This window comes from Sebastes fasciatus, chromosome 1 (genome assembly GCF_043250625.1).
Source record: "Sebastes fasciatus isolate fSebFas1 chromosome 1, fSebFas1.pri, whole genome shotgun sequence".
Classification (NCBI taxonomy): Eukaryota; Metazoa; Chordata; class Actinopteri; order Perciformes; family Sebastidae; genus Sebastes; species Sebastes fasciatus.
The window spans coordinates 10,336,958-10,363,933 of NC_133795.1; the positions used below are offsets into that span (position 1 = coordinate 10,336,958).

General features: G+C 39.0%; 3 protein-coding genes across 6 annotated transcripts in view; all 3 read left to right on the forward strand.

Annotated features, from left to right (window-relative positions):
- Positions 1-9,363, forward strand: part of ptpra (protein tyrosine phosphatase receptor type A) — a 37,840-nt gene extending 28,477 nt beyond the window's left edge. For 2 of the 3 annotated variants that reach the window (XM_074622426.1, XM_074622587.1), the window contains 7 exons: positions 674-767; positions 928-1,004; positions 1,169-1,303; positions 1,998-2,123; positions 2,899-3,050; positions 3,448-3,583; positions 5,247-9,363. In XM_074622426.1, coding sequence (XP_074478527.1) covers positions 674-767; positions 928-1,004; positions 1,169-1,303; positions 1,998-2,123; positions 2,899-3,050; positions 3,448-3,583; positions 5,247-5,321 — 795 coding nt within the window. In that variant the 3' untranslated portion in view covers positions 5,322-9,363. The remainder of the gene's footprint in view (positions 1-673; positions 768-927; positions 1,005-1,168; positions 1,304-1,997; positions 2,124-2,898; positions 3,051-3,447; positions 3,584-5,246) is intronic. The other variant, XM_074622516.1, reaches the window with a different exon arrangement.
- The window catches only part of gnrh2 (gonadotropin-releasing hormone 2), a 278,332-nt gene extending 260,179 nt beyond the window's left edge, over positions 1-18,153 (forward strand). Inside the window, exons 2-5 of one of the 2 annotated variants that reach the window (XM_074622772.1) lie at positions 12,186-13,035; positions 14,020-14,168; positions 14,278-14,361; positions 15,047-18,153. In XM_074622772.1, coding sequence (XP_074478873.1) covers positions 14,034-14,168; positions 14,278-14,361; positions 15,047-15,085 — 258 coding nt within the window. In that variant the 5' untranslated portion in view covers positions 12,186-13,035; positions 14,020-14,033 and the 3' untranslated portion in view covers positions 15,086-18,153. Of the gene's footprint in view, positions 1-10,858; positions 13,036-14,019; positions 14,169-14,277; positions 14,362-15,046 lie in introns of those variants that run through there. The other variant, XM_074622860.1, reaches the window with a different exon arrangement.
- Positions 18,154-18,264: 111 nt separating this feature from the next.
- On the forward strand, positions 18,265-26,169 carry zmat1 (zinc finger matrin-type 1). Its single transcript, XM_074622709.1, has 7 exons — positions 18,265-18,430; positions 22,166-22,272; positions 22,383-22,466; positions 22,720-22,855; positions 22,994-23,266; positions 23,597-23,687; positions 24,721-26,169. The coding sequence occupies exons 1-7, from the start codon at positions 18,301-18,303 to the stop codon at positions 25,691-25,693; spliced, it is 1,794 nt and encodes a 597-aa protein (XP_074478810.1). The 5' UTR covers positions 18,265-18,300; the 3' UTR covers positions 25,694-26,169.
- The last annotated feature ends 807 nt before the right edge of the window (positions 26,170-26,976 follow it).

Here is a 26,976-nt window from a genome sequence, read left to right on the forward strand (position 1 = left end):
ATCTGAAGTTTATCTGACATATTTTAAGTAGGGCTGTAAATCGATTAAAATATGAAATCGTGATTAATCACGATTGTCTATATTTTTAAATTAATTTTATCTGTTGAAAATGTATTTAATACTCTAGTCAACATGGGAGTGGGCAAATATGCTGGCTTTTTGCAAATGTATGTATATATTTATTATTGGAAATCAATTAACAACACAAAACAATGACAAATATTGTCCAGAAACCCTCACAGGTACTGCATTTAGCATAAAAAATATGCTCCAATCATAACATGGCAAACTGCAGCCCAACAGGCAACAACAGCTGTCAGTGTGTCAGTGTGCTGACTTGACTATGACTTGCCCCAAACTGCATGTGATTATCATAAAGTGGGCATGTCTGTAAAGGAGAGACTCGTGGGTACCCATAGAACCCATTTACATTCACATATCTTGAGGTCAGAGGTCAAGGGACCCCTTTGAAAATGGCCATGACAGTTTTTCCTCGCCAGAATTTAGTGTACGTTTGGAGTTTTTATGGTGCCAGTATCTTCACTCTAGCTTGCAAGAATGCAAGTTGCGTTAACGTGTTAAAGAAATTAGTGGCGTTAAAGGGAATTTAATTTAATTATTCTATCAGTGTGTTAACTTTGACTGCCCTAATCTTAAGTCTCCTTCTTTCTAGAAGCTGACATCAATCAAGATCCAGAACGACAAGATGAGAACAGGCAACCTGCCCGCCAACATGAAGAAGAACCGAGTCCTGCAGATCATTCCATGTGAGTGGTGTAGTTATAGCCGAGCTGAGCTGTGTGTGTTTCTACAGCATCATCGTGGCTACACACACAGTGATGAACGCCATGATGAAATTGCAGATGTATAGTCGACTCTTAAAGCTTTTCATCAGTCAAGGTTAATGTTTGTCCTTGCTTCCACCAGACGAGTTCAACAGAGTGATCATTCCAGTCAAGCGAGGAGAGGAGAACACCGACTACGTCAATGCCTCTTTCATTGACGTGAGTGTAAAAGCACCTGGACCAGAGTGGATCATTTCATTTCATTAATGCAAGCAATCGATCGGGTGTTTAACGTCTGCCTCTCTGCTGTTTATTTTTGTATCCTCCATTCATTCATCCCTCCGTGGACATCACTTCCTGTCATTTCCTGCGTCTGGCCACAGGGCTACCGCCAGAAGGACTCCTACATGGCGAGCCAGGGCCCGCTGCAGCACACCATCGAGGACTTCTGGAGGATGATCTGGGAGTGGAGGAGCTGCTCCATAGTCATGCTCACTGAGCTGGAGGAGAGAGGGCAGGTGTGTGTGTGTGTGTGTGTGTGTGTGTGTGTGTGTGTGCGGATACAAACACCAGTATTAGATATCAGGTCAATAACTGGCTGAAATAGAATATTGATATTAGATGATTTACTCAATGATAACTTGACGCCACCGGTCTTGTATAACATGGTAATAATCTGATCTGAATGTCTTGATCTTTAGTGGTTTTCCAGCATTTCGTCATGTCAGATCTTTAAGAACATGTGATGTATTAGTGTCTGTAAGCTGAACAGTCATACCAGGAAATCATCTTTAACCCCAAGAGACCCACAATAGACCCGTTCTTGTCTTTTTTTAGGGGGGTACAGGGGGTCTTTAGGGGGAGATAGCAGGTCAGTAGTTTATACTACATAGTAGTGGTGTACATCATCGGAAAGCTAGGAACCTGAAGATTAATTTGAGATGCAGCTCAGCACTGTGTGTCAAGTTGTTCTAGTCATAAATCAGATTAACTTTGAAAATAGCCACGCCAGTTTTTCCCTCACCAAAATTTAGCGTTCGGGATTGCCGGCGATCCCGTGTGTCTCAGTGGCCAGAACTGGAAGTTAATTTCCAGCAAACATGGTGGATTTTAGATAGATAGATAGATAGATAGATAGATAGATAGATAGATAGATAGATAGCATGTCATTAAGCGTGGTAATTTGACCGTCTCTGTTGTGGGTCCCTGCAGGAAAAGTGTGCCCAGTACTGGCCCAGTGATGGACTGGTGGTCTACGGGGACATCGCCATTGAGATTAAAAGGGAGGAGGAGAGCGAGAGCTACACGGTGCGTGACCTCCTGGTCACCAACAACAGGGTAAGGAACTACTCAATTGCCATATTTCCATTAACACATTTTTATTCGCATTTTGAAGTATCGCATTAGAAAAGCAGAAAAATTGGATACTACTTCCTCAATTAGGAAAAAAAAGTGTTTAGGCTTGTTTGAGGTGGTTTTTGCCTTTATTGAAAAAGAGTTGATACGCTAAATGAACACATATTTAACTCCCATGACTGATCAGCTGTTTCTGCTGTCGGCATCTTCTTGGATAGTATTTCCATAACGTGCAAATGCTCGTCTCCAGACAACATGAAACATGAGCAGTACTAGCTGACATGAAAGAACAATTAAAACTGACTCAACTGAAACAAATCCTCTGAAGACCTCTCTTCTTATTCTCTTGTAGATGGTTAGATGGCCAAGCCAACTTGTTTCGTTTCTGATTCGCAACCTCAACTTGTTCTAGTTTACTAGTTACTATTACAACCATGCAAGCCTATAGCGCCAACTTCTAATGAAACTATGCTGTAGCCGACTTTATTCGCTCCAAACCAGTTGATGAAAACCTTCTTTTTTGCGACATTTCAAAAATTTGCTTGAGATTTGCTTGCCAATTGAAAAGAAACACAGCTAATGAAACAAGCGGATGCTCCAAATACAAACACACTGCAAGTTGAGAGATGGCAAAAGTATTATCAATTAATATCGTGTCTTTTGAAGCCCTGATTATACACCAACAGCGAGCTTTGCAATACTAACTATAAAACAAATCCTAATCTCTTCCTTTTTTGCCCCTCGTCCGTCTCTCCAGGAGAACAAGGCTCGAGCCGTGCGTCAGTTCCATTTCCACGGCTGGCCGGAGGTGGGCATCCCCACCGACGGTAAAGGCATGATCAACATAATTGCTGCGGTGCAGAAACAACAGCAGCAGTCTGGCAACCACCCCATTACTGTGCACTGCAGGTAAATCACACACACACACACACACACACACACACACACACACAGAGCCTTCTCCACCCAGAAGTTAAAACAACAAATTTGTGTTACTGTTTTACGTGGAAATGCTTCTGCCAATCCAGTGTGCGAGTGTGTGTGTGTGTGTTTGTGTCTAGGAAATTGTCGCAGCAGGAAAAAACAGCTCAGAAGAATTGTTCTCTTCTTCCTTGTGACATTTTAACTGCTCCCAGAAATATCGCTATGCTCCGTCTCTTTAACATGTGCTCTCCCAACAAAGCCTCGTGTGTGTGTGTGTGTGTGTTATTTCTGCACATGCCTACTGCAGTGTGTATATTGAGGAATACATTTTTACTTGTGTGTGTGTGTGTGTGTGTGTGTGTGTGTGTGTGTGTGTGTGCAGTGCTGGTGCCGGCCGGACGGGGACTTTCTGTGCGTTGAGTACAGTCCTGGAGAGGGTGAAGGCAGAGGGCATCCTGGATGTCTTCCAGACAGTCAAGAGCCTCAGACTGCAGAGACCACACATGGTGCAGACACTGGTGAGAGGCCCTTTCAACCTTTTTGATTATTCCTTCGTCACAGGGCTCAATAAGCAGCGAGTTAATCTTTGAAAAGAACATGTGAGACATTTGAGACATTTCTCACATTTACTCGTGAACTCGTGATGATCCCTTTTCAAAAATGCACATGTTGCCCTTTTTTTCCCCTCAAGAAGCAACAGATCGAATTAAGAAACAAAAGCCTGATTTATTACCACTGCCGAGGATTTATTTTCACCACTGTTAGTGTATTTGTCTGCACGGGGTATCTCAACAACTTGGGTATTTCCATTAATATTTATTGGCAGTCAAATTGGGCTCTAGCCAAAGAGAGCCACTGGTGAGATTTTGGTGGCAGATTGAAAATAGGATTCATGTCATTTAACAGTTATTAACCGTGGAGCCAGTAGATGTGGACACCTGATCCCAAAGCCTAAGAGTATGTTTGCAGGGATAGATGAATATTTCTTGCTAAGAGTTAGCTGAGAGTATTGATACCACTCTCATGTCTGTATGGTGAATATGTAACTGGAGCTAGGAGCTGGTTAACTTAGCTTAGCATAAAGACTGGAAACAGCTAGCCTAGCTCCAATTAACATGTTATAACTTGTTTATTCCATATGAAAAACAAAGTGTAAAAAAAAAAAAAAATTTGAGTCCTGTTGCCAGGCAACACACGAAGGTTACTAGTCCCAGTTAAGTAATGATCCGACTCGTCACCTACTCAAATTAAATGTAACGTGTTAATTAAGCCCCTTTCCCACTGGACAAAAAAAACACCAACACCCACTAACATCTGGCTTTTGTCTTCAGTGGGAAAGGTTACAATCAGCTTAATAATTTTCACCTCTTTTCCCATCCGATGCTATGTGACGCTTGTTGAAGTGAATATGTAATAAATAAGATGAACAGGGATTTGGATAATTGTTATAATTTATTAATGTACAAAACATACAATTACTATGTTTCTCCTCAAAGCCACCAGACTCCAATCCGACAACAACATCATCATTTTACCTCGTTGATCGTCGTAAAACAGATTTCATTCAAATTCGACAGAAACAAAATAAAAAAACGTCTTTGTTAGTCTTTCCACTGTTCCAACAATCACCAACTCTGGTTTCTGAGATTGAAAGAGAGACTGAATAAGGGACAGATAAAAGAAGTAACCACCGTAACGTTTTCACTGTTTACTAACCCCGCTTCTGGTGCCAGGTTATCAAACGTAACACAGCAGGGAAAAAAAACAAACAGAAAGGCCAGTGCGCCTGCACGGCATTCTCACAATGGGAGAGGAGTCTATCGCCTATTTTTAGTGGGTTTTCCCTTGTTTAAAAAAAAACTACATAAACACTATGTATATAATGTTGATAGGAAAAGGATATGTTAGCTTTAGAGGTGCTGATAGGTGGATAGGTGGAGTTTCTTTTTTCCAATTTAGTGTATATTCTCCTGTATTTGACATCTAGATGCAAAACAGTGTTTTAGGAACTTTCATAATGCATCAATACTCCAACTACAGCTGTGTGATTGTACTGCTGTTTGCACGGTAAGCCTTTATACAAGGTATCACTGACTTCAGTGATTGAAATGTGATGGATTTTAAAAAAAATGATAGTTCCAATTGACATGGCTGTTTCTCCTGTCCCCTCCGCGTCCTCAGGAGCAGTACGAGTTCTGCTACAAAGTGGTCCAGGAGTATATCGATGCCTTTTCTGACTACGCCAACTTCAAGTAGGGACCTGCCATGGATGGATGGATTGATGGATGGCTGGATGGATGGATGTCCGCATACACTTCATTCAAGCATATGCACGCACCAGAACACACACACATACATTACCAAGCAGGAAGCTGCATATTCCCCATCTGATGGATTTTTTTAAAAAACAAAAAGACTCATCACAACCTGATCGATGGATGGGACGAACTGCCCGCAGGAAAAGGGAACGGAGGCCTCGGCCCCGGAGGACAGGGCAGCGCAGACGGACAGAGAAAATAACTGAGATGCCTTCTTGAATATTTTGTAATATTGGTCTTGTTAATACAGCCCCTTCACCCCTATTCGCTTCCCACCTCCCCCCCCACACATTGTATATATACTTACTGTGTTGCATCTTATTACTTTGGTTTCAGACACAGTTTTGAGTTTGGCTGCATTTTCGGGTGGCACCTGTAATGTATTTTATTGGTATATATATATAAATATATAAATATATATATGAATATAAATCTAATGCTTTGGAGGCTAATGTAAAAAAAAACATCCAGAGTCAAGGTAATGATGTTTGGATTTCTTTTTCTTTTTTTTAATTTACTTTTTAGGGACAGAGACTTTAAACATTTTTTGGCTTTGGCCAGAGCCGCGCTGTAGCAACACGTGTTGTAGCAGAACCCTGAACACTCACAGATGAAATCTGGACTGTTTTTCACTCTTTAGACATCCATCATAGCAACATGTTCTCATCCCGACTCATCACATACTGATGTTTTGTCACGGCCGTCGGCGTCACTTTTCGGTTGCAGTAAACTTAATGTTGAGTTTAGGCAACAAAAAAACACTTAGTTAGGTTTAGGGGGAAAAAATCACATGGTTGGGCTTAAAATTACTACGTGAAAATGACACTGTGAACATGGGACACGAACGAACAGCTGATTGTAGCATGAAAGTGAAACTTAATGCACGGGACATAAACTCCTGGATGAAAGCCTTGTGTTTTTGGACCCATCCACCCGCCCTGTGTGTCTCTTTCGCTCTTTAAACTACGTCACCACAGCACTTTCCTTGAGGGTTTACTTTTGCCACGGATGGGTTTGCATTGCAGTTAATGGAAAGGTCGGCGCATTTTATACCGCCGCACAAAGCACCCTTATTGAACACCGACGGCCGTGACAAAGCGTCTGTATTTGACGCCCTGGGATTGAGCCATTCGTCAGATTTAGATCTATTGAGCCACTTTACAATCTCTCCCCTTTTTTTTTTTTAAGTTTCAGGGGTTCAAATGTCACGATTGGAGATGAGGATCTCTGTGATGTAGCTCGTGGACTCAGGTTGACACACACACACACACACACACACACACAAACACACACTCACTAAATACCAGGAGCCATTCATTTTTTTCAGTGTGTGTGTTTGAGCATAAGCTGGCAGAGAAGACGCAATGTTTCATCACATCACTGTCTTCTATCTGCCGAGTGCCAAAGTCCTTCACTCACTTGGTTATTACGCAGCTCTGAGACCGTTCGTTAAGACATTCAGCACAAGAAAGCTATTTTACTGTTCAACACACTGCTGGACTATAACGGGAAATTGGCAAAGTAGAACTAATATTTTACAGTTAATAAATTTAAGGAGAATCGGTCAAGCTTTTATGTTGAATCTCTCAAATGATTTTTATTTGACGGTCTGTTACAGTATCTGCAGCAATGTTGATCATGTTGACAAGCCAAATCACACAATGACAAGTAAAACATATACCCAGCATATTTCTTTTTCTTGTTTACAGGCGCATGTCAGTATTTCTTGTAGATTGTATTGGTTTCTGACTGAATTCACTTTTCTTATTTCTTTTATATCGGCCTCACATCACCACGCTGTACTGTCACACTTTCAAAGAATGATTCCCTTTTTATGAACACTGATGCCGAAGAATGTCTCTTGATTCGAATGCTGTTGCTAACATCTTTTTTCCTCAATAATGGATGCGTTGTTACTTAAATGGTGGAGGTGTGCCATGCCAGGTTTGCTCAGATCTATTTTTTTTTCTTCTTTAAGGCTGTCCTGTGAGGACGCTGAGACTTGAATTACAGTGTTTGTTTTATTTTCTCAGATGAGGTCACAATTGAGGCTATGCACTCAGTTGTGATGAATGATGTCAGTTAACCGCAGGGCTTCAGGTCAGTCATAAGTCGGTCAGCTCAGGAAATGACTGATGTTTAAATTTACAAATTGAACAAATTCAGCTCGAGTTCATCGCCAAAGTTGACTCAAATGGTTTTGACCCCCCACCTCTTCAGATATCACGCCTTGCCTGGATTTTAACAGATTTTAATGCCATGATATTAAAAATTATATTTCTTTTTAAGAAGCTATTTCAATCTTTCTTTAAAAAAACAAAATGTAGATTTTAACTGAGAATAACCCCATTCTTGTACATAATTTGCGCCCCACACTAACAATCACACTAACAGTCCCGTATTTAATTACTTTATTAAACGGAGGGAGCACAATCAATCCTAATTTATTGAACGACATTAAAAGTACATGCTGAATTTTTTTAGGAAAGTCAATGTTGGTTGTTTTGAACACTCATGCACTATTTGCACCAAAAGCAATGCCCTTAAAAATACAGAACCAAATGAGAGATAAGGTCATGCTGATGATATGATTTGATATTATCAGAACTATATTTGAACTGAAGCTCTTTCAGGTCTCAACGCCTCCTGTAAAAAGGCCCCTGTAGGGACTTAAAGTAGCTGATATTTGAATTGACCGGTCACTGAAATGTTGGCTGTTTGTGCATCGTCATTGTCATTTCAGGTCGTCTTTCGTTCCAAAGCATCACAAGTGCCCGCACTATTAGTTAGGTGCCATTATGTCCTTCATTTATTTGCTTTGTCACTTATTGATTAATAGAGGACGGGATGCTTTTTTGTTTTGTCTGTGCTTAAATCACGTGGGTTTATTGTGTGCAATTTGACAGCAAAACATGACACTGTGCCAACCCACGAGACCCACTGTTTTTGCTATTATAGTGAACTTAAAAAAAAAGTGCCTCACTGGTAGGTTTTAAAAAAGAATCACACACAATATGTGTGTAAGGCTGTCCTTTGCAATTTTCCCAACTCGCATGTATTTCCCCAATTACCACCTGCAGACTGATGACAAACCTCTTTGTATGACAAATCAACAGGGCCAAACCAAGAGTGGGTCAGTCATCCTTCCTGTCACATTCCCTCTCTATAGATTCCTTGATTGTGCCGATCAAACTAACATTGAGGTTTAAATAAATTCCTTGATTTAATGGCTTTGTTTCATTCCATATCACTGAAATGCGGTATCCATGACAAGTAATCAATTGTGGGTACCCGAATGTTCAACAAAAAAGTCCCCCCAAAACAAAAAGAATTGCATCTTTTATGCATAATCACAAAGGGAAACCACACGGTTGTCCCTTTTTCACATCCCTTTATTTCTGGAGCTTTTCACCAGTGGATCGTTTTGAATCCCCGGTGAATTAAAAAAAAACACGTCTTCATTTCTAAAGCGTGGGACTGGAGGAAGACTAGAGTCCAACTTCACCTTTATATGTCCTTTATGTCTCCTGTCCACTCACTGCTGTCCACTTATCGCTTCCTTTTCCTCCTTCACTTTGTCCTTGGACCATTTTTTTTCCTCTCACTGCCCACTCCCTTTTGTACATAATGTAAGGTTATTTATATTTCATTCCTGTCTGCTGCCTTGCTTATTATATTTTTCTTCTTCCCCCTTCTTTTTTTTTTGAGAAAAAAAAAAAAGATGTATATTGAACTGTATCGGGACCATTTTGAAATGTATTGGAGATGTTTTGTTTTGGCCATTTTTAATTTGGTATAATTGTCTTAAGCAAATCTTATTTTTTAATTTGCCAGCGTTTGTTTCTAGTGTTTTGTTATTCAACATTTGAATATATGTATATATAATTATATATATGATAAAATTATATATAATTATATAATGCCAAATGGCCTTTCTAAGCAAGATACTGTTCAAACCTAATAAAGTGCTTGAGATTTTATCATTTGTCTGCGTTTCTTATGTCTTTTAAATGGGATGTTAAACACAGAGGTGCAGCTACGTCACACGTTTGGAGTCAGGACAACCTGATGCTCATTACAGCTCACCTCTCAATGAAGACTAATGGTACAGTGGTGCAAAAATAATTGCCGATCGTTGGTGTAGCTTATAGATCAGACAGTCCTCCTGAGTGTTGCTCTTGAAAGGTTTTCAATCCGTGTTTAACCCTTCAACCCCCATCAAATATTAATGTGCTTTTTGCACCAATAAATAATTAATCAGAGAATCATTTAGGGTTAGTGTTTGAGTGGACAGTAATACCTGGAATACATTTTAGGAAACATTACGTTCGCTATTGAATGAACCTGGTTTTATTCAGTTTGGTAGTAGTCTACCAACACAGCAACACTGTTGTGATATTCCTAATTACAGACAGACAGATGGAAAGATACCCAGTTTAATCCTAAACAGTGTGATGACTTAAAGAGGCACTCCCCTGATTCTGAAGTTCAGTTTACTCCTCACAAGGACTAATACTCAGCCAGTTGTATAATGTCTTCTGTGGCTCTGGCAGTGTTGTAGTACTTAAGATCAGTCTTGGTCTCAAGACCACTTTTTGAAGATATCGGTCTCGTCTTGGAATCGATCACATTTTTACTCGGTCTTCTCTCGGTCTCAGACAAAGAGGATTTTATTTGAAGACCGGTCAAGACCACAACTGTTGGGATATTATTAAATTGCCTGTGCATCATCTGATTTATTTGTTACCATCATAGAAAACAAAGGCAATTCCCACACATAATATTTGCCTTTTGATTATTTTAACAAGACATTTCTCATGGTACACTTCTACATATACAGTATATATACGGCAATAAAAGAGCTGAATGTGGAGGAATTTTCATTTATTTTCTGTGGGTGTTTTTATAGGAATGTGGATCCTTCAGATCAGTTTGAGGAGTACCTATACAGCGTGTTCCACATTTTATTGTAAGTGTGTCATGCAGCGTGGGACTCGCACCAGTCTGGTCTTGTCTCGGTCTCGACACACTCTGGTCTTGGTCATGACTTGGTCTCGGTTTAGGTGGTCTTGACTGCAACACTGGGTTCTGGAGGACCTTTCTATAGATTGAAAAAATAACTCTGATGACATCATCAAGGTCAGCTTGAGACTTATTGTACGTTCCAATACACATACCATACTATTTAGTATGCCAGAAAACGATTTAGTATGTCTCAAAGAATTGTACGTCAAATGCAGTATGCCAAAAATACCAGGATGTCCTACTGCATCCTGTTGCATTTTGCAGTATGCAAGCCAGCCTGCTTCTCTGGCTATTCTGACCCACAATCTTCTGCACAGTGGATATACTGTATGAGCAAGAGGGTCAAAGTTCAAGATGCAATGCTATGAAGTAGTATTTTCCAATTATATGCATACTGCATGCTACAGTTTGTACTTTGTGAGGGCAGCTGCAGTAAAAAGAAAAAGAAAAAGTACTCGATTTTGGAACGTAGCCTTAAATTCTTTATTAATACAAAGTCTGAAAAACGGAGCATTTAGGAGGCCAGGAGGGTAAAAGGAAAAGATGATATTAAGTTGCTTTAAGGGAAATCCAGTGATCCACTGATTCTGGAGCTTTACTTAGAAAACTCAAAGTCTGGATATCTCTGCATCTGCTGCTTCGGTTTTGACCTTTCCATTGATAATCTGTCTCTTTTGAGTCCCTGAACTTTATGACAGTGCAATGGTTAATCTCTGGAGTACCCCTTTAAGATGGAAGGATTGAGGATCAGGAAAACTTTGATCTGCTGGTTTCTTTCATGCAATAATACACTATTCAGTGACATTTTACTGTGAAGTACAATCTGTAGAGGTCCATGTGGAGCACATCAAGAGAGGGTTTATTTGGCATGTATACCAGCAAGAGAGTCACACTAGTATATACTGTATATATCAGTTAAAAGCTTGAAGAAATTTTAGTTGAATTAATGCTGTGAAAACTCAGGACAAAATAGAAGGTGATAATCAGACCTCTGATATTAAACCTACATGAGCTGCACTATTAACAAGATAACAATATAGCCACCTATCAGTAACATTTGTAAATGTTCATTCACAGACTTGTGAAGGTAACTGCTCTTGCTTCACACTGACAGGTGGTCATGTGTCATCAGTGACGCATCTCGGAGTCATACCACTTCAGCCAATCCCTTATTGCACCAAACAGTCCAGTGTCACAACCCTCAAGCTGGTGGTTGAACTGAGTCAACATCAGCATGTCACGCTGTCAGTCACTTCCTGCGTCTGAAACACATTTCCTCCTCTAATTGAGAGGGATGTCATCAGCGGCCTGGACAGGAATCCACTGTGTTTGTTCCGCCTGTCATCGGATGCCCCCGTGTCTGCGTTGACCTGAAGGGTCATCGGGGTTAAAGGGAGCATGTGTGAGGGGTCACTGAGGTCAAAACAGGAGCAAAAAGAGGGGAAATAATTAAAACTGTTGAGTTTCACAGTCTGACAAGGACCTACTGTAGTTTAATCTGAGCAATACAGTTAAAGACTAAATATAACTGTCGACAGGGCCCAGACTATAGAAGCCATAGAGTGCTGCAGGAATGAGTCCTAAAACCCGGAAATGAGTTAGCATTTTAGCACTTCCGGTTCCCTCGTCTCAAAGTCAGTGTTTTGCTTGAAATAAGTGGTAAACACAAGATTGTAATGTATTGTTTTACGACATAAAATGCGTCTGTAAATATCCTACAATTGTTAAGCTTTTACGTGTGTTAAAGAAGACGGTTGCTTACAAATGGCTAAATAAGACTACTAAACGTCATCACTCTGGACACTAGCCCGCCTTTAACTCAGAGGTGGTGACGTGAAGTCATGCGACTGTGGTGTAGTTCGTTTATAGCCTAACGTTAGCTTTTTACTTCTGGAAATCCCATACGCTTCAAAAAATCATAAAAGTGGTGTTGTATTTCCTGTTGCAATGTTTGTTAATGCAGTAGCTGACAGGAAGTAAACTTGGACCAAAGCATTTGCCCTAGCAGCATAATGGCAATAAAAAGGTCTATAAGCGAAACACTATTGAACCCCAGCTTCTCACAAACTGTTCATGAATTATGTTTAAGTGACCCCTATTGGAAGAGCATATTTGAGACAATTTCCATTTTTGAGATATGTTCTTAAGTCTGTGAGCTTCAATGCACTTGAATAAGTATATATGAATGATATTGTTTGTCGTTAATCAGCTAATTGAATGACTTAAATCTGTTATTCAGCCAGAGTGACTATTAGTATTTGGACGTGGATATGGTGGTGATGCATGAGAGCAGAGGAGCATCCAAGGGGTATCAGTGCTGTTTGCAGGTGATAATTGGAATTGCCCATGTCTTCTGGACCTCTGGTCCTCGGGGACCGTTCATTTCACCCCGGGGCTCAGAGGGACCAGAGAGGTCAGTGATGGGCGAGGCAAGTAGGGGATGATAATGGAAATGTGCGTTGTTTGGGAGGGGTACATATATTCAGGAAGAGGATGAGGATGAAGAAGAGAATCTCTACAGTAATACAGCTGTGAAACTGTGAGAAAACATTCAGCAACGGACCAACTGAAGGGAAAGCAGAGTGAGCGACAAGGAACACCTGTAGTGATAAAGATAGGCGACTAAGGTAAGGACTCTTACTTACACTTCTATGTAGTTTTACTGAACTTTGTCTGAAATATACATTAATATTAGAATAAATGTTATATTGAAAGTTGTTGGATACCCGGCTTTAACTCCTCTTGTCATTTCTCAGGCTAAACTGAGTCAAGATTTTTTTTTTTTTTTAACTCTGTGTATCTCTAATTATCACAGCATGACATTGGGGGAAATTGTCTATTCAAACAGCAATACATTTTAAAAATCCCTAAAATGATATCATGTAACAATGTTGTTCCAAATGCAATAATATGTTTGGCTGATTCGTGGTATGCAAGCATTTTACATTCAGTCAAATGAGAGCAAAATTAGAAAATAATTTAGCAAAAAATGCAAATTTGCAGTAAAATAATTCAGTCCAAATATTAAAACTCATAGCGTTATCGTGTCTTTGCTCGAGTGTCTTGATATTATTGCAAAATATTAGAGATATTTCTGGTGACAGACACGTTACTCTATGTACAGTATGGTCTGATCTAGGGGTGTCGCGATGGTATTAACAATAACTGTGATATTTGAAAATTTTAATATTGATATCATGTTAATAATACATATATGATAATATCATGTAAATAATCCAGTGCCTCTTACTGTTTTTACAGACTCTCTCTCTCCACTTCCCTTTACTCATATCGTGAGTGTAATTAATTTGCCCAAAAAGAGATAAAACAATAAACAAAGTTAAAGATGAATTTGGCTGATAGCATTATTATTATTATTTTCAACTTTTCCATAGATATCGCAATAATATCGTTATCATTCATTTTTTTGGCCTTGATAATTGTGACAACCATAGTGAGTTTTTATTGCAGAAAAAGCAAAACCAAAGATGCTCTTTCAGTTCAAACTTTCTGCTGCTACACAAAAACTATTCCAAATTTGAATGATGGAAAATATAATAAAGTATAGTACCCTTATAGTCAGAGCTAATCGAGTGCATCTTTGTCTTTAGGTGGGAATATTATCATGTGTGTATCTCGGCTGGTTTTGCTGCTCGGGCTGCTTCTATGTGTCGGGGCTCAGCTGTCCAGCGCCCAGCACTGGTCCCACGGTTGGTACCCTGGAGGCAAGAGGGAGCTGGACTCATTCGGCACATCAGAGGTCGGGATCAGTGTGTGCATAGTTTTCTCATTCACTGAGCATTACCTGTTGAGAATGAAGATATACCTCTTTACTCTTCTCTTATGTTCTGAATCTCTCTGTTTCTCAGGTTTCAGAGGAGATTAAGCTGTGTGAGGCAGGAGAATGCAGCTACTTGAGACCCCAGAGGAGGAATGTCCTGAGAAACATTATTGTAAGTGAACTAACGTGCCCTATCCACAGTGCTGTATGGATGCAGGTTGTAAAAACCGTATAGATTCTTTGGACAACGATACAATATTTGCTGATGTCACAAAGTCTGCCACGATACGATTTAGATTTGATTCAATTCAGGGGCCTGCGATCAATATGCTCATTTAACACAATCAGTCACATTTATATCAACTAACAAAATGCAACTAAAATATAATTTGGCAATTTTATTACTGAGCTCTTCCAGACATTTAAATGAAAAAACAATCTATTCTTTTTAATAAATAAGAATAAATATAAAGTGGGAATTTCAAAATAAAGGCGTATCTTAAAGATGATATGTAGCAATACTTTCACTTGGCCTCGATAATATTGGATTGTTGATCACTGAATCGCTATATCGATCCAAAACAATGTATCGTTACACCCCTCGTAATTAGCTGACCAATGGATAATGTCTCATTTAGCAGATAAAAAATCCTTGTCAATGTAATTTCTTTGATTACACGGTTGGTGTTAATATGAACACTATCACTGTGTTAATAGTATACAAATTTAGAACATGGTAATCTAATTAGATCATCTACTACTACAGGGAATCTCTCTCTTTTTTGTCTTTTCAAGAATGTACAGTAAGTGTATTGAGTATATCCGACTCTCATGTTATCCTGTTTCACTCTTCACAGTTGGATGCCTTAGCCAGAGAGCTCCAGAAGAGAAAGTGACAGCTTTTCTACCTATATAGTGACCCTCTTCTTCTTCATCTTCTTCAGTGTCCTCGTCTTGACGTGAAACAACTTTATGTTGATCCTCTGATCTTGTCCATTTGTTATATTTATCAGTGAAGTTGTTTTCCAGCATTACATGGATTATCCCTGTGGCAAACAAATGTTGAGATTGTAATGTCCCAAAATAAAATATCTATTTTGATATGAACTTTGTTTGTGTCCAAAACTGTCTATGGTATAGTGTGAATAATAAATGTATGGAAACACGATGGGGAACTTAGAAAAAAAAAAAAATTCATGATGGATAAATTCCATTTAGATGTTTCGGTTTCAGGGTCGTGGTATTGTGCATGCTGGTTCAGTGTCTTGGTTTTAGTGGGACACTTGAATAACACATAAGGAAAGGGCTATTGACTTGAACTGAATTGGAAACAAATATTGTTTTTATTTTAGTTTTACTTACAAAAGTATTTGTCCTTTATCAAATATATTTTGATAATTTTTCAATTTGTTTTTTCATGGGGATAAATTAAATAAAAAATACTTGAAATACAGTGATTGTATAGGCTGACTTTCATTTTGGCAAATTATCATTATACAACATACATTTATTATTTTTTTAAATGAGGATTATCCATAGACTGTAGCATATACAGCCAATAGGAGGATTATCCCATAAAATAACTTCTTTTTTTTTAATTAATAAAAGTAGAAAATATAAAATCAATATACAGGGGAAAGTGTATAATTAAAACAAAACAAAACAGAGCAGCCAGGGGTACAAAACACTACATAACATATTATGAAACAAACAGTAAGTAATTGTCTTAATAGACTTTTTTGTTAGTGGAATTAGAAATTAGTTATACATTTAGTTTAAAGGTCCCATATTGTAAAAAGTGAGATTTCCATGTCTTTTATATTATAAAGCAGGTTTAAGTGCTATATAAATACTGTTAAACTATCAAAACGCTCAATATACGGAAAAATACACACAGCCCATATTCAGAAATTGTGCGTTTGAAACAAGCCGTTAGGATTTCTGTCCATTTGTGATGTCACAAATAAACAATATTTAGACTATTACACGGTTTTAAACATAAATTCTAAATGTGTCCCAGTTTATTTCCTGTTGCAGTGTATGTAAATAACATCAGCTGACAGGAAGTAAACATGGGCCCAAACTGTTGCCTAGCAACACAATTTCATTGCAATTTTGTTTAAATGCACTAAAATGGAGCGTTTCAGACAGAGGGTAAATACAGGTATATTCAGGCAGACAGTAAGAGGAAAATAAAGGTTTTTTTTAACATTACAGCATGTAAACATGTTCTAGTAGAAACACAAAATACAAGTATGAACCTGAAAATGAGCACAATATGGGACCTTTAACATCCTTCACAAAAAACGCCAAAACAAGGTTTATTGTTGCTAAATTTACATTTATAATAAAATAGTTTGCTAGGATTATCATTAAATGTATTATTTAAAATATTATTTTAGGATTATTCTGAAGAAACCAAAAACAACATTTTCCCATTATAATAAACTACAGTCTTTACCCATAAGAGAGAACACATAATAAACTACAGTCTTCACCCATAAGGAGAGAGCACATAATAAACTACAGTCTTCACCCATAAGAGAGAACACATAATAAACTACAGTCTTCACCCATAAGAGAGAACACATAATAAACTACAGTCTTCACCCATAAGAGAGAACACATAATAAACTACAGTCTTTACCCATAAGAGAGAACACATAATAAACTACAGTCTTTACCCATAAGAGAGAACACATAATAAACTACAGTCTTCACCCATAAGGAGAGAGCACATAATAAACTACAGTCTTTACCCATAAGAGAGAACACATAATAAACTACAGTCTTTACCCATAAGAGAGAACACATAATAAACTACAGTCTTCACCCATAAGAGAGAACACATAATAAACTACAGTCTTCACCCATAAGAGAGAACACATAATAAACTACAGTCTTTACCCATAAGAGAACACATAAGCTTAGCAGCAGGCTGCTGCTCCCCAAGTGCTCCACAGACAGACTCAGGAAATCCTTTGTCCCCCGAGCCATCAAACTGTACAACACCTCTCTAGCGAGGTGGGGGACAAAGGAGGACGGTCTGCAGGACAAATAATAATGCACTATACTCACTTTTAACAGTCTCTTCTGCACTATATTCAATTTTTTAATAGTCGTGTATCACAGCTGTTACCCTGCACTATATTCAATTCTAACAGTTTTCTTCATCTCCTTGTATTTTTATATCTGGTATATTTTTTTGTACTTTGCACTACTAACTTTTTTACTGCCTTTTTACTAACATGTTTTGCACTATGGAACGGTGATGCTTGAAACTTGAATTTCCCTGGGGATCAATAAAGTTACTTTCTATCTATCTATCATAATAAACTACAGTCTTTACCCATTAGAGCAGCTATTCTCAACCACTGGGCCGGGGCCCCCTGGTGGGCCTCAGAGCGCCACCTAGTGGGCCACGGAGGTGCTGACAAATGGTTAGATTAACCTCTTCGAAATTCAACGGCCGCTATTCTGTTTTTCAGAGGTTGTAGCGGGCGGGTTTTAAAGCTAGAGGAAGGATACTGGAATGATATGAAACTAAAAAACCTAATGAATCCATCGGTCCAAACCATGCAATGCTAGCTTTTTGGGAAGGAGGCTAAATAACACTTCAAAGTTATGCTAAATTTTGGCAAGGAAAAACTGGCATGGCCATTTCCAAAGGGGTCCCTTGACCTCTGACCTCCAGATATGTGAATGGAAATGGGTTCTATGGATACCCACGAGTCTCCCCTTTACTGACATATATGTCTCGGATGCAGTGACACAAAATGGCACGTTTTTTTAAACGAAAAGTGATGTTGGAGACAGCCCTGCACCAGTAAAAGCTTAATTCATAACGACAGGCAGTGATGCCTGAGGGTAAGCTGAATATTTATGTGGGTCATTACACCTGATGGTGGCATAACACATATTTATAACCCTGTTTGTCATTTATTTGTGAAAGTGGACCTCAGAATTTTTTTAACAATTTCAAGTGGGCCTCAAGTTACAAAAGGTTGAGAACCCCTGCATTAGAGAACACAGTGAACGTCATAAATACTACGTCACTGCGCAGTGCGCCATGACGCAACCGAGCAGCTGACGTCAGGGAGACAGATAAAGCATGGAGGCCAGAAGTGTCTGCACTCTGCTGCTGGCGGAGTCAGACGCGCACAATAACAATAACACCTCTAGTACCACTAACGATGCTGACAAAGTCATAAACACTCAAACAGATAGTGCCCAGTGCGAAGGTGAGTTCTGGTCTAGACGTGATGGAATTCAGCCGTATGGTCTAACTTTAACTTAACTAGTCAACGTTAGCTTCCTGTAGCTAACTGGCTAGCAGAGCTCGACATGTGAGCTAGCTGACTAACTTAGCTCCTTAGTTCAATGTGCTACTGTCATCTGTCTAACGTTATCTGTGACGTTAGAGGAGCTCTGTGCGTACATAACTTGTAAAAGGTATCGCCAATGAAAACACCACCCTGATAGTGAAACCGATATAAAGTTAAGCTCGTTGACCAGCTGCTAATGTCCTGCTAACTAACTAACTAGTCCCAAAACACAAACAGCCTGTTGTTGGTTCATACTGAAGTTAGACACATATCAGTGGTTTAAGGTTAATTGGTTGGGCATCAAGCATGTTTTGGCCACCAAAATAACTCATTTAGTGGGTGACATTCAATTTGATCTTGTCTCTGGCATCATAACTTAGTCAATACTTGTGTAAAATGTAGTTATTCTGCAGGTTGGTGGTGAGTTTGAAGGATCTCAGAGCAGCTGAGTTGTCATTCAGTCCTTCATTTGGTGGTCTAACTCAACAGTAGAATAATAATAAATACTCACAATATTAGGGTGTGAATATAGAGGAAAAAACAAAAATGTTGCACATATTTTGAGATACAGTACCTACAATCTCTGTTCTCTTGATAACTGCTACTGTGATTATCATTTGGTAAGTACAGTATTTGAAATGTATCGGCAGACAAGTGTGCAATAATTGTTTTACTAATGTACTGTCAGCATGTTTTGGCCACCAAAATAGCTCATTTAGTGGGTGACATTCAATTTGATCTTGTCTCTGGCATCATAACTTAGTCAATACTTGTGTGTAAAATGTAGTTATTCTGCAGGTTGGTGGTGAATTTGAAGGATCTCAGAGCAGCTGTCATTCTGTCTGAAGTTCATAACTTAGTCAATACTTGTGTAAATGATATTTAAGTATAAGTTAGTATTGTCAGGTTGGTGGTGAGTTTGAAGGATCTCAGAGCAGCTGAGTTGTCATTCAGTAGTTCATCTATAGAATAATAATAAATACTCACAATATTAGGGTGTGAATATAGAGACAAAAAAAATATATTCAAACATTGTGCAGATATTTTGAGATATAGTACCTACAATCTCTGTTCTCTTGATAACTGCTACTGTGATTATCATTTGGTAAGTACAGTATTTGAAATGTATCAGCAGACTTGTGGGCTATCAAAGTGCATATTGTTTTACTAATGTACTGTCAGCATGTTTTGGCCACCAAAATAACTCATTTAGTGGGTGACATTCAATCTGATCTTGTCTCTGGCATCATAACTTAGTCAATACTTGTGTAAAATGTAGTTATTCTGCAGGTTGGTGGTGAGTTTGAAGGATCTCAGACTGATCAGCTGAGTTGTCATTCAGTCTGTCCCTTCACTTGGTGGTCTAGTTCATCAATAGAATAATAAATACTCACAATATTAGGGTGTGAATATAGAGAGGAAAAGCTCCTATTCAAATAATGTACACTTATTTTGAGATACAGTACCTACAATCTCTGTTCTCTTGATAACGGCTACTGTGATTATCATTTGTTAAGTACAGTATTTGAAATGTATCAGCAGACTTGAATATTTTGGAACTATCAAAGTGTGCGTTAATTGTTTTACTAATAGTTTATTTGAGCTGTAGATATGTATACATAGATGACAGAGGGAAATGCTGTATTATAATGCATTAATTGTTTTATTGCATTACACTGGAGAAAGTTCAAATTCTGCCAGCATACTATGTAGGGTGTCAGTAATTGGACTTATTCCATAGTACTTTATTCCATTGCCTTATTTATATTGCTGGGCAATATGATATATATATCATCAAAATGATATAATAATATCTACTGATATATTTTTCTAAATTGTTTCTATCGCGATATAGGCTAGGCCTCTATTTATTTTTTTCTCCATAATTTCACTTAAAACTGTTTTGTTAATTTTGCACTCAAGTTCTTAAAATGAGAAAATATAGAACAAAGTACTTTTTCCACACAGGAGGAATATACACAAATAGGCTTTACCATGTGGTTATTTCATGTACACTATTTATTTATTGAATTATCAGAAAACATGCTACATCGTGATATATATTGTTATAGAGATATGAAATGGCCTTTATTGAGATTTTTGCCATATCACCCAGGATATTTTTGCCGTTTCACACGGGATAGGGCTGCAATGATCATTTTCAGTAGTGATTTATGTCGCAGCCATTTTTTGATAATCTTTTTTTATTTATTCAGTGACAACTGGTCATCATAAACATAAATATTTAATTTAAAATTATATTGCATATATAGAACAAAAGTGAACAAATCTTTTCAGTTGAGACACTAAAATGTATTTTTTTTACTCACTAAATTAATATGATATGGTAATGATTTTAAATCAGTATTTTTTTGTCGACTGACTATTTGAGTTATTCAGCTGATCATTTCAGCTCTAGTTACAAATTTTCAGTCACCACCAGTCATAAAAGCATGACTGATAAATATGTCAGTCGTGTCCTATGATTAGCTCAAGACAGCATACCGTGTCAAACCATACATCAAACCATGTCATTGTTAAATTATGAAGATGTATTAATTATTGGCATCAAGGATGTAAACAAATTGAGTTTCACAGTAATATCTCAGTTCCTATTTATTTATGTCATTTTAAAATAATCTCTAAAAATGAAAGTCAAACTGCTTCCTCACAGTTTTGGAAAAATAGCCTCACTCGTAACCTAATCTTTGACCAAACAGTAGAGTTATTATGAATAATATCAATTTCAGGGCGATGCAAGACCCCTCTGCTTTACATCGGGTCCTGTCAGGATTTATTTCACAACAACGACCGGCTTCGCTGTACATTAGCCCTTACCTAATTCAGTCAAGCATGAAACCATGAGCATGATTTACTCACATGGTAGCAATATATGCTACTAGTGTTTAGAGGTTTTGCTGTATCGCACTGTTAGAGGTTACGGTTGAGTGGGAATAATTCAAGTAGCAATATTTATTGCAATTTAGAGTTTTTAATGACGGGAGGAGTTAGTTCACAGCTGTCCCAAAGAATCCTTTTGGCAAATTATATATATATATAATGTTATACAATGGATAACATCTTGCTTTAAATATGGCCTATGGGGGTGGGTGCATCTTGAAATAAGTGGAATTCAGTAACATTTTGAAATTCCCTCTAAGGCTACTGCATTTTTTTCCATTTTACAGGAAGCTGTTTTTACAGTATGTATTACAGAAAAAGCTTTTTGTCTTCTGCTCTGTGCAGAATTACTGGCCTACAAAGTCAAAATGATTGTGAATGTTGAGATCTTTCTCACATCTTCAAACAATGAAAATTGTATGAATTAGCATTTCATTTTGCAGCTTCCAATTTTTTAAAAAATAATTTGTTTCCATATTTATCAAGATCAGCCAATATTGCGAAACAAGAGCATCGGTCTGATTTTTTAAAGTAATTTAAAGGTGCTCTATACAATATCCAGAGCATTAATATAGCAGCAAACAACTATTTGCTATGTAAAGATATAGAATATTATCGTATATAGGTTTGTATTATATAGAAATGTGTAAGTGAATAATAATGAATGAATGTAATATGAGGATTTCGTAGCCAGTGACTTTATTCTCTGTGGCTCAGTTGTTAACAGTGACTGTATTTTCTGCCACACAGGAGGCAAGAGTGAAGAGGAGCTCCTGAAGGGCCTCCTCACTGACGACTACTGCCATGTGTGTGAGGCCGTGCTGCTCTTTGAGTCTCAGCGGCTGTCCCACTATGAGGTGCGTGCTGCTTTCCACTGCACTAGTCCTGGAACCGTGGTTCAGTCGTATTGACCTCACAAGATCAGAGCGTTTGTAATGATGTCTCCCGTATGTCCCCCCACTTGCAGGGGAAGAAACATGCTCAGAAAATCAAAGTGTACCTGCAGACCAAGAGAGGCGAGAAGACTTACAAAGAGCCCACGGGACCCCAGGTTAGCACTCAGAGATTTTACTCTGACTCATTAGGTACAATCTTAATCTGTAACGCTGAACAATGAGTGTAACAGAAGAACATACGTAAGCAGTCTAAGGGTCGTAGCTTTAGTGGCATGCTTCTCAATAGAAAATGATCACATAAGAGAGAGGTTATCTTCTTTATTCATTGTTTTCAGGTTACATGCTATGTCTGTCAGGAATCATATTTCTGTCACTTGACGAGCCAGTCTTGTGCCTGTTTTTTTGCAGCGGCCCATGAGTACTGATAAGGACCATTTCTGTGAGCTGTGTAACATGGTGTTTAGCTCCCACGTGGTGGCAAAATCTCACTATGAAGGCAAAGTCCATGCAAAAAATCTGCGTAAACAAGGCCTTCAGCCCCCAGGCAAGTGTGGGTTGTGTGATGGAAAAGTATGATAGTGATCCGAGATTCATTATTTACAGATTAACTGTAATTTATGTTGATTCAACTGCCTGCTCAAGTTCGGCTTAAGTTCAGAAGGTCAAACGTTTCTCGTTGCAGTTATCGACAGGTACACAGAGGTGCGGGATCCTGATGATGCTGACCAGAAATCAGCCCCAGAGGGTGTTACGGAGCATCATCTGAACTCAGCAGCCACCACGACTCCCCCCAGCACTGAGGTCGATCTGAAGGACCCTAACAAGTACTGTTCCATGTGTGTCGCTTCATTCAACAATCCCCAGATGGCTTTGCAGCACTACAACGGACGCAAGCACCAGAGGAATCAGGCCAGACAGGAGCTGCTCAAAGAGCTCGGAGACAAAGTCCAACAAGGTAACACAGCAAAGCCGTAATAATACAGAGGGCATCAGACCCCAGACCCCATCATGATATTGAGTGTGTTTTAAGAGGCAATAGTGATGTGAAGAAAAATATTTCTAGAGTAACATTTGTCCTCTGTTAGGCAGGCTATATGTCAATCAGTAGAGAAGATTTGGAGACCCCCAAATGCAAAAATAATGTATATTATTTTGACGTGAGTTAACTAGAATGAGAAAAAAGCAATGCAAGTGGTATATCTGAGTGCTTGTAATTCATTATTTGATCAATAATGCCGTCTTTCCCTCCTCATTTCCCACCTCTCCCTGTCTCTGTTGCCTACAGCCGAGTCGCTGATGTGTCAGATGTGTAGCGTGCAGTTTAACTCTGTGGAGATGTACCAGGCCCACATGCAAGGAACCAAACACCAGATTAAGTAAGATCAAGAAATTTCTGATAAACAATCCATGATGTCATCATTTATACTGCACTTTAAATGTATTCTCTGCTACACTGCACTTCAACTTCCCTTTCAAGACCTTTTTCAACAATAAAGCTCCATTAAGTGATTTTTTTTTATACTTACACTGAATCAGGTTAATATTATCACCTAACCTAGATTTTTTTTTAATAAAGAAGAAGCTTTTAGCTGCTTTTAGCTTATGTTTCGGAGTCCCATGGCTATCTTACACACTCAAAGGAGATGGGTAGTGTGCACAGCCAACCCCAGTTGGGTGCAGGACAAAAGAAGCATGAGACAGAAAACGAGAATAAAGGCCTTAACACACCGGCAGCGTTTTGTTTTTTCAAACGTCAATATACTGACTTAGGTACTTTCACGCAGAACGCAAATATTATGCGGCGAAAAAGCAGCGTCATTTTTTTCTAAACAAGGCCCATATTTCTAAGCTTTCGCACAGCAAATAAAGGCATCAACCAATCACGTTGTGTGGAACAAACATATTCAAAAAGTGTAGCCAAGTGTTATTATTATTTTTAGTTATGTAATTAATGTCATCTGAAGAAAAAAAAAATTCAAACCTTTTATAGAACAATTGTTGTTGGTATGAATAGTTTTCATGCAAAATATTCGCAGGCGATTTTCGTGTTGTTTATTCGTCACTTCTCCGGTGTGTAAAGGCCTTTAGTCCGCTCAGTGCATATTGCAAGCGTCATTCGATAATGATCGTTTGCTTTTTTGTTTTTTTGCAGTATTCAGTTTGCAAACTACCTCTGATGTTATCATACATACAGCCCCATTAGATAGTCATATTGCTCTGTGTCTGCTGGATGTGGATGTGGTTTGGTTTGGTTTGACGCGTTAAGTTAACTGTAGGCACTCGATAAGCTGAAATCTGTTTTTCTGCTTTGTGGTGGTAAAAAAACACTTAATGGGGCTTTAGTGTAACATCAACATTTATTACCCAGTTGAATAGTGACTTAATTCCTGTTTACATGTCCTTGACCAGGGAGAAGAAGGTGGTTGACCTGTGCAAATCACAACAAAAAGACTACAACACATTTGCAGATGAATTGGCAGATTACATTCAGGTTCAGAAGGCTCGAGGAATCACCTCTAAGGCCGGTCAAGTCCTCCCTCTGGGTGACACGCAAAAGGAGGGCGAGGAAGATAAAGAAGAGGAAGAGGAAGCATTTAACAACGTAGAATTGAACCCACGTATGCCCAACCTTCCTCCCACCGCTAACCCTCCTCATCACTCCCGCCCTGGTAGTTACTACCCAGTTGAGGGGTGGCGTCCTCCGTATCAGGGCCCCCCCTGGCCGCCCAATGACTGGGATTACAACTGCCCTCCTCCAGTCCTCCCAGGCTCAGACTCTGCACTGTTCACTGGTCAGCCCACAAAGAGGAGGAGGCGCAGAAAGCAGTCGAGCTCCTCCTCGTATACCACTTCATCTTACTCCTCCTCCTCCTATAGCAGCAGCACGAGTGACAATGATGACAGCGAATACCGGCTCAGAGAAAAGAGGAGGATTAGAAGATCCAGGAGGGAGAGAGAGAAGAGGACGAGAGATGAGGACCCAGACAAGGAGGAGAAGAGGAGGAAGCGACGGAGGATGGAAAGAGTTAATGACTCGGAGGAGAGGAGAAGAGGGGAGTCCGGAGAGTCGGAGGAAGAGAGGAGGAGAAAAAAGGGAAAAAGTCATGGCAAGCAGAGAAGACGAGAAAATAAATCCCGGGAGGACTTTGAGGTGGAACGAGGGGAAATAGTGATGGACAATTTAATGCCAGAAGACGTGATGGACAATAGAAAAGGGACTGAGGTGCATATTCAGGCTGAAATGAATGTCGAGCAGGGGGAGGGTGGACAGGACGAGGCAGCCAAACCTAAATACAGGAAAGAGAAGAAGAAAACAAAAGAGAAGGTTGACGCTAGGACGGAGGAGGAGAAGCTGTGGGACGACTCCATTCTGGGATGTTAAACTCTCAGTCTGTTGAACTGCTGACGTTTAATGAGCATGACATTGAAAATCTCACAAACTGTCTATATTAAAATAATCTTTATAGAAGCTAACAAGGCAGTTTTTACCATCTGCTCCACACAGTGTTGCTCCCCGTAGGTGTGCTAGCTGGCTAGCCATGTTTAGTCAACTTATGTTTGTAATTAATTGTTTCTCACACATACACACAACTATAATAGCTTTATTTTTCACTATGACACTTAATACTATCTTTGCTTGAATTCATTTGCACATGTTTACTAATTGTTGGCTGTAATATTTAAGATCTTTTTTTTTTTCTTCAAGAAGTCCTCGTGACCTCTTAATACATCGATATGTTTCTGTATCTGTATCTTCTGGCAGGGATCTGATAGATTGTGGTCCCTTTAGCAGCCTGCGGTTGGCGCTGTTGAGCTTCATGCAGAGCATCAGTAAAGCAAATAAAAGCCCAGATGTTAGAAGCTTAGTCATTTCATTTCCTTTGAAGCTCTGTGTGCTTTCACTCAGAGGCACATAGGCTGAAAGAAGACCATCAGAGTACATCTCTGATAGCCCAGACAGGTTCAGCGCATGTTGGATAAAACATTATGATAAAATTATAACAAGTTCTGTCTCTGTTGCACATCAAAACTATTTGTAAAAACAGCAGAGTGCCGAGACATTGCCTTCGTCTAGAGTGCGTGTGTTATGGATGTATTTGTGTTTGGGGTCAGACAGGTGCAACAGTTCAAATGAGGACAGCTCTTTACAAACTTAAAAACCCATGTTCAGATGCAGTCTGTGATGAACTGAAGAGTTTACGGTACTTAAAGATGACTGAAAAGAGGCAAAGTGAAGTTGTTGAAATTAACTCCAATTTCCAGCCGTCCTCTTGACGCATACGGATCCACTCAAAACAACATAGTTGTTCTAAACAAGTCCTGAAGAGTCTCAAATAGTCTAAATACCTACAGTAGGCTGGACAAGCCCAGGGGAGGATTTAGTGATTTGGGGGCTTTACTTTTTACCCCTGCTAACTGGGAATGTTGGTATTGGCAGTGGTAAAAGAAGAAGGTTCCTCAAAACCTAAGTAAACTTTTTGCATTCAGATGTTAACTTCAAGTGAAGAGTGAAAGAGAGGTATTATCCGTACAATATACTTTAATTTAGTTAACGCAGGATGGTTTAATGAATAGTAATGCATCATGTTTTAATTGTTATATTTTGTGAATCAAATCTGAATCTGCAGCGTAACCAGTAACATTTCTCTGTCAGGTATATGCAGT

Excerpts from the sequence above, each read along its gene's own strand:
- zmat1 (XM_074622709.1), top strand. The coding sequence starts at position 18,301 with ATGGAGGCCAGAAGTGTCTGCACTCTGCTGCTGGCGGAGTCAGACGCG. Across the intron at positions 18,431-22,165 it reads AGATAGTGCCCAGTGCGAAG|GAGGCAAGAGTGAAGAGGAG; the intron begins GTGAGTTCTGGT and ends TCTGCCACACAG. Across the intron at positions 23,267-23,596 it reads CGGAGACAAAGTCCAACAAG|CCGAGTCGCTGATGTGTCAG; the intron begins GTAACACAGCAA and ends TGTTGCCTACAG.